Source organism: Camelus ferus, chromosome 2 (genome assembly GCF_009834535.1).
Source record: "Camelus ferus isolate YT-003-E chromosome 2, BCGSAC_Cfer_1.0, whole genome shotgun sequence".
NCBI lineage: Eukaryota > Metazoa > Chordata > Mammalia > Artiodactyla > Camelidae > Camelus > Camelus ferus.
The window spans coordinates 113,056,627-113,063,954 of record NC_045697.1 but is presented as its reverse complement, the minus strand read 5'-3'; the positions used below and the strand labels follow the sequence as shown (position 1 = coordinate 113,063,954).

At 44.8% G+C, this 7,328-nt stretch overlaps 1 protein-coding gene across 1 annotated transcript; it reads right to left on the bottom strand.

The window, feature by feature from the left end:
* Positions 1-2,250: 2,250 nt before the first annotated feature.
* TKTL2 (transketolase like 2) lies at positions 2,251-5,208 on the bottom strand. Its single transcript, XM_006180761.3, has one exon. It carries the CDS (start codon positions 4,976-4,978, stop codon positions 3,104-3,106), a length of 1,875 nt encoding a protein of 624 aa, XP_006180823.2. The 5' UTR covers positions 4,979-5,208; the 3' UTR covers positions 2,251-3,103.
* Positions 5,209-7,328: the final 2,120 nt, after the last annotated feature.

Sequence of the window (7,328 nt, the reverse complement as noted above, 5' to 3'; positions counted from 1 at the left end):
ATTTTTCTGAAGTAAATTTAGATCTAAGAGTGAAGTAAAAAATTCCTAAATTTAGGAACTACAGAGATAAAGATATAGTAGATTGAAGGAAGCCCCTCCTCAACTTTCTGTAACTGCCATTAGCTCAGTTTCAACAGATACCCCTCTTGAGAAATGTAGTCTGTACACATCAAATCCTTAAAAAATCAAGCGCTGATACTATTTGCAACTCCATTGGAAGAAACAAAGCTCAACTCCCATTTTAACCAATATTTTTAAAATTTCTGAGCAAGATCAAGATGGAGGAGTAGGAGGATGCAGAACTCATTGCCCCCCACAAATACACCAAAAATATATCTACATGTGGAACATTTCTCACTGAAAACTAACTAGAAACTGGCAGAAAGGCTCCTGTGCAACCAAGGCTGCAAGGATACACATGTAGGCAGGTGGAAAGGGAAGACAAGTGAATGGGTTGGGACCTGTGTCCCTGGGAGGAAACTCAGAAGAGGAAGGGCATGCCACGGGCAGAGGTCCTCTCTGGAGAGTGAGCAGTTCAAGACACATTTCGGGTATCCTAGCCCTAGGGTCCAACACCAGGGAGACAAGTCCAGTTAGCTGGTTAGAAAACCAGTGGGACTAACAGGAGGACTGTAAGAAACCTAGACTCTGCTCACGAAGAGCACACACATGCTTTCTTACTCCCAAACAAGGTTGAGAAAGAAGATTGAAACTGCCTGGGACTCTGGCCAGTTTCTCGCTGCTGCCCCAGCAGAGCTCATTGCCCTCTCTAGCCCCAGTTGCTTCGGAAAGTAGCTCTACACTGGACCAAAGGCTTCTGCAGCTGAGAGAAGGGTGAGTTGTGAGGGACAGAGCAGGCTTGGACCCTGAACAGTGTCTGAATGGGGTGGGAGCAGCCATGACTGAAGCTTTTGGAGGCAGGACATCAGAAGTTGTCCAGGACTCAGTCTGGGGCTGAGTTTGCCAAAGCCTGGGCCCTGAACCACACTAACCAACCACTCTGGGCCCTTTTGCTCCAGTACTGATCCCCTTTGGGGCAGTGATACTGGTGCTGGGAGGGGCAGGAGCACACACTCAGAGGGACCAGAGCCATTTCAGAATAATTACAAGCTCCCAGAACTTCTGCTCCAGCAACTTGGGACCCAACCCCAACCCCAGTAGGGTGGTAGTGGCCACTGAGCAGGAGAGAAGCCCTGGCTCCTGCCCTGGCTCCTCTATTTCCAGCCCCACCTCTTAACAAGTTGATAGCTGCCAGCGCACCATGAGGAAACACATGACTCATGCTCTCTTACCAAACCAACAGGGCACATGAAGACTGCGAAGGGATGCTCCCGTAAAAGGATACCCCCTCAAGACTGCAATAGGTAACTATTTTATACTAATTCCATAGAGGCCAAGGAAGGTAAGCAAAATGAGAAGACAGAGGAATTTGTTTCAACTGAAAGAGTAAGAGAAAACACATAAAAACAACTAATGAAACAGAAATAAATAATTTACCAAAAAAAGAGTTGAAAGCATTAGTAATGAGAATACTTACTGAACTGGGGAGAAGAATAGATGAACACAGCAAGAATTTTCACAAGGAACAAAAATTTGAAAAGAACCTGTCAGAGCTGAAGAATACAATAATATTTAAAAATTGACAAGTAGCAGAGATCCCGTGCTAGCAAATACAATTACATGGATTTTTTTTTTTTTTTTTTTTGGCTGAGATGACTTTTTTTGGATATTTGTATCCTATAGTAATACTATAGCAACTGTTTTTATTTTTACAAAATTATCCTTAAATCTTAGGAAATAAACAGAGTGATGATCATGATCAATTTGCAATAGGAAAAAGCAGAACCAGCTCAGAGAAAAAAGGCAGTGTGACTATTGTCCCAAGCAGGCCCCAATTTCTCTGATTCCCAAGTCAGTGATTCCTGGTCTCTACCATACCTTCCAGAACAACAACCCTGAGACAAATTGGTTAAGCCTCCAAAGAACTTAACGAGGACACTTAAAAGAAAGCAATAAAAATAAGGAACTAATTACCTGACAAAGAGTAATTTTAAATTTAGTTTTGAACTTTGATGACTGGTACTTTGTTCTTATATTCCAGCCACAAAATCTATGCACACAGTGAAAAGTGAGGGGCCTGCTTAAGAGATGGCTCTTCAGTACACACGTTTTTCTCTAGTGATGTTTCTCCAGCTCAGACTTACTTCCAGGACTACTGTTGCGGGGACACGCCTCATTCTGTTTCTGGTTTAGAGGGGAGTTTCTTGCTTATCAGGCTAGAAAGCAAGTCACATGCACACGGCACAAACTGAATAGAGCTACTGGGTTTTAAGTGCTTTATTACATACTCTAGTCTCCACTAAGGAAGACGAATACAATCAAGTTAGTGATCCAGTTTGGTCACTGAGAAAATGAAATATTTCTGAAACCTCACAATACAGTGTAGCATGCAAAGTAGAACTAGTCAGGCTTTTATCTTTTTACAGAAGTCACTGCAATTTCACTGCAAGTACATCAGCAGAGATTTTATCGCTGCCCTTCAGTCTCTAAACTGCAGGAGAGATGAAGGCAAACTTCGGAGGAAATTCCAAGGCAACTGAAGTCAAACATTATCCCAGAAGCTGCAGGGAGGATGGCATTACATGAAAGCTCACACTCACTTCTAAACCTAGGCTTCCGAAGTCTACAATTAAATTCACATCTTCTTTCCATCCAAAGAAATTACACACATTTAAGAAACTGTTACCCCTACGTTGATTCCAGCCTAGTCAATGATTTGCAGTCTTAGCAGGAAACTTCCCTTAGGTGGTTGTTTTGTTTACTATTCTGCAACTGAAAATATTATCACTTACTTTAATAATTCAAAAGTGATAGTGACATTTGTATACATACTCACAGCTTAAGAGAAAGATCGTTGACTTGAATTTCTGAATTAGGAATGAAGAAAGGTGTTACATGGCTTTGTTGAAAAAAACCAACAAACTAAGGCACAACGGGAAAGATACAAATGACAGCTTTGTAACAACAATCATCAAAGTAACAGAAACATACCGGTGTTTTAAGGCTCATGCCAACAGACGGACTTTTAAAGAAATCGCCTATTTTAGTTCATTAAAGTATTTTTCACAGCCGCTATGATGTGTCTAGCGCTGATTCCAAACGTATCTAACAATTCACTAGGTTTCTCACTTGGAGGCATTGCGGACACTGCCAGCTGATGAACGTGGATGCCGGGCTCCCCCGAGACAGCCCCGCATACAGCTTCCCCAATGCCCCCTTCTTGGCAGTGCTCCTCCACCGTGATAACCCAGCCACCTGTGGCTTTTGCTTTGGAGATAATGGTGGCAGCATCCAGGGGTTTAATGGTAAACGGGTCAATGACACAGACAGAAATACCTTGTTGAGAAAGAGCATCAGCGGCCACTAAGGCTTCATGCAGGGTAACTCCAGCGCCAATAACTGTGACTTTGTCATTACTGCTGTGGCGGACAACCTTGGCCTGTCCGATCTCAAAATTTTCTCCTGGGGTATAAATAACTGCGGTGTCTTGTCCGCTGGTTCGAATGAAGCACATTCCTTTGGTATTGGCAGCCAGATAAATAGCATGCTCTGTTGAGACCGCATCGCTCGGATAGAAAATAGTGCAATTGGGAATGCTTCTGAACATGGCTATATCGTCGAGGGCCATCTGGGAGGGTCCATCCGCAACCACCGACAGCCCGCAGTGGGAACCAATGAGATTGATGTTGGTTCGAGAGATGGCTCCCATCCGGATCTGATCGAATGCTCGGGTCAAAAAGGCAGCTAAGGTAGTAACGAAGGCGATGGTTCGACCACGTGTGGCACAGCCCAGCGCCACACTTACCATGTTTTGTTCTGCAGTGAAACACTCAATAAAACGCTCGGGGTGTTCTTTCTTGAATATCTCACAAAAGGTATTCTTTGGATCACCATCCAGGACAATAACTCTCCCATTTGCACGGCCCAGTTTAGCCAGAGCCAAACCATATGCTTTCTGAGTCGCTATCTTGTCGCCCACTTTATAATCAGGCAGAGAGCTCATCTTTATATTCGTGATGCTGATCTGAGGGGAACCTTCAACAGGGGGGTTTGGAATGAGATTCCGATTGGTCTGGATCTGACTCTCAATGAGTCTGATGACTTCCTCTGCTCTTTCTTTTGTCATTGGCTTTCCATGCCAATTTTCTGCATCCTCAACGTTTGGAATCCCCCGGCCCTTGAAGGTCTTCGCAACTATGGCAGTGGGCTTGTTCTTCACTTGAGCTGCTTGGCAAAACACGTGGCACAACGCCTCCACATCGTGGCCATCCACTAAGTAAGTGTTCCACCCAAAGGCCTCGCAGCGACTCCGATAGGCGTCTGTGCAGTGCTTCAGGGGCGTGACGCCACTTTGTCCCAGGCGGTTCACGTCGAAGACTGCCACAAGATTGTCCAAACTGTAGTGGGAAGCAAAGGCCAACGCTTCCCAGACAGAGCCTTCCGAAGATTCGCCGTCGCCCATGAGGCAGAACACGCGGTAGCCGGCCTTGTCCAGGTACTTGCCGGTATAAGCCATGCCGCACGCGGCCCCCAACCCCTGCCCCAGTGACCCTGTCGCCACATCGACAAACGGCAGTCTGGGGGTGGGATGCCCCTCCAGGTCACAGTGGATTGTCCTCAAGTTCAGCAGGTCGGGTTCGTCGACGCCGCCCGCCTCCACCCAGGCGGCGTAGAGGAGTGGCGCTGCGTGGCCCTTGGAGAGGATGAATCTGTCGTTGTCGGGGTGCCGCGGCTCCGTCTGCCTGTACCTCATCGTGTGGAAGAAGAGCACCGACACGATCTCGGCGGCGCTGCAGCACGACGTGGGGTGGCCGGAGCCGGAGGCACACGTGGCCCTGATGGAATGGATGCGCAGGCGGTTGGCCAGGTCCTGCAGCACCTGCACGGTGCCGGCGTCCGGCGGGCCGTTGTCGGCCATGGCGGCGCCCGCCCTGCTTCCTGCGGAGCAAACGGTCGTGCCTGGCGGTCCCGTCACGTGACAGCGCGCCCCGCCCCTGCCTCCTGGTAAACGAACTCGAGCTCGCGGCTGGCGTCATGTGACTGTGCACCTTCGCCCCGCCTCCCTGAGGAAAGAAGCGGGACGGTGCTGTCACGTGACAGCACCCTGGCCCCGCCTCCTTGAGGAAGTTCGGCAGTCCCGCCACGTGACAGCGCGCAGGGAAACTGCTCTCCAGACAGAGGGGTGCGCGAGGTCCCTGCCCCGCCCCACCGCCCCCGTCCGGTGAGTGGATGTTTAATGTTTAGTCACTTGCATGCTCAACATTATTATTAAATATCTTTATACCTTTCCTCTTGCTGTAAATTCAAAAGGGGACCCTGGTCTGCCCGTGTGTTTGGGAAGCTGTGTGTTGAGGTCGTGCTGTCTTTTCCTGCCTTGATGGTCGGCCGAGACATCATTTCTGTTCCACTGTAAAGCGTTAACGGGAGTGATCCAGAGTCACCTTCAGTCTAACCCACTACGGCAACATTATGTCAATGAGACTTTCTAGAGCAGCTGAAAATTCTGACTCTGATTTATAGACAGAAATGTGATTACTCATTTGACCAAAAGTTCCAGGAAGGTCAAATCTAAAACCACTGAGTGGCAGGGTGTCTAGAACTGCAATTTCCCCAGTGTACCCTAAAATATTGTCACTAGTAATAGATTTTAAAAACTTAATTTACTGGCTTTTTTTTTTTTTAATAAAACTAAACTTGTACCATTGAGCACTTTTAGCAGCAAAGGGTTATAGCTTATCAAAAACACCAGAAACACAATGACAGTAATATATCCACTTCCATGCTGCTGCGATAAATAGCTTGATTCTTGAGCAATAATGCTTAGCACTGACTTCACATTAAAGTCATCACACTGGAAGCAAAAAATAAAAATGCCTGGACTCCACCCCCAGACAAGCCAAATTTAAATCTAAGGGGCTAGAGTCTGGGATGCTGTATTTTAATTCACCTGTTGATTCTGTGTAAGGAAAATTAAATGAAGTTGGTCTTTGCTAAGAGAGCTCTAAAATGGAGCAGGAGGCCATTGAGGAAGTGATTTGACCACTTATTGTCTTAAGGCCGGCATCCAGAACATCTGCCCAATGTTCCAGAAATCAAGATGCTTATTGGACCCTCACCCTGAATAACTCTTGACAGCCCAGCCCTTAAGGACAAATGCCTCCTTCTTGCACCAGTGTCAATCATGATCCTTGCCAGCTGACTTTAATAACCTTGTGGCTTTTACCCTTGTAAGGCCCTCTTTCTCTCCCCTGAAGACTTTTGGTTTTACCCAAATCTGTGTCTCTGGAGTTGCAATTCCTAAGACCCCAAATAAAGCTCTTTGTTTTTGGCTGCCCTGATACTTTATTGTTTGACAATTCTGATGTTTAGTCAAAGTTAAGAGCCAGTAATCTTCAGACAGACTGAGGTCAGTGGTTCCCAAATTGGTTGTACTTTAAAATCATCTGAGGAATTAAAAAAATGAATCTCATGTCCACTCCAAAGCAATTAAATCATAATTTCTGGGTGATGGATCAAGGCATATGTAATCTTGAAAATTCTCCAGATAGTTTCAATTTTTAATCAGGTTATAAACAACTAACTCAGGGAGTCTTGCCACTTTTTATATATCTGCTACATTGTATCTCAGAAAAAAATTTGAAATATTATTTGCCATTTAAACTGTTTCTACCGTTTTTATTTTTAAGAATATATTTAGAATAAACCATAATGATCTGACACTGACAAGATTTTAAGACTTGCTGAAGGAATGTTAGAGTCGGAAAAATCCTTCAGAGGTCATCTTGTATTATTCCACATGCCTTTTGCAAATTAATGCTTGCTTATCTTTTTAGACAAATAAAGGAAGAGAAAATAAAGACATACTTAAGTAGGACTGGGAGGAAAGATGGGAATTAGAGATAAAAATATTCACAGCATCATAATAACAAACTACGAGGGGCTGACAGGAAAGCACTTAATATAAATGTAGGTAACTCACTATTATTTTGGCTGACAAGAGCTCTAGTAAATCCAAACAATTGGTAAACATGATAATATTAAAACGATCTGTGAGGCAGTGTTCATCTGAAAGAAAAATGGGAGAAATAAGAACTACTTAATATTTCTTTTAAAGTTCCCAAATTCTTCCATTCATTTAAAGTATTGCACAACTATCTCCCAAAGTATTAAGCAGAAAGTTTTTAACATTAGTAAAGGTCAATTTTGTTAAGAACAGAATGCAGTCTTGGAAATTTAATACCCTAGATAATGAGTGTGAATTTCCGTAT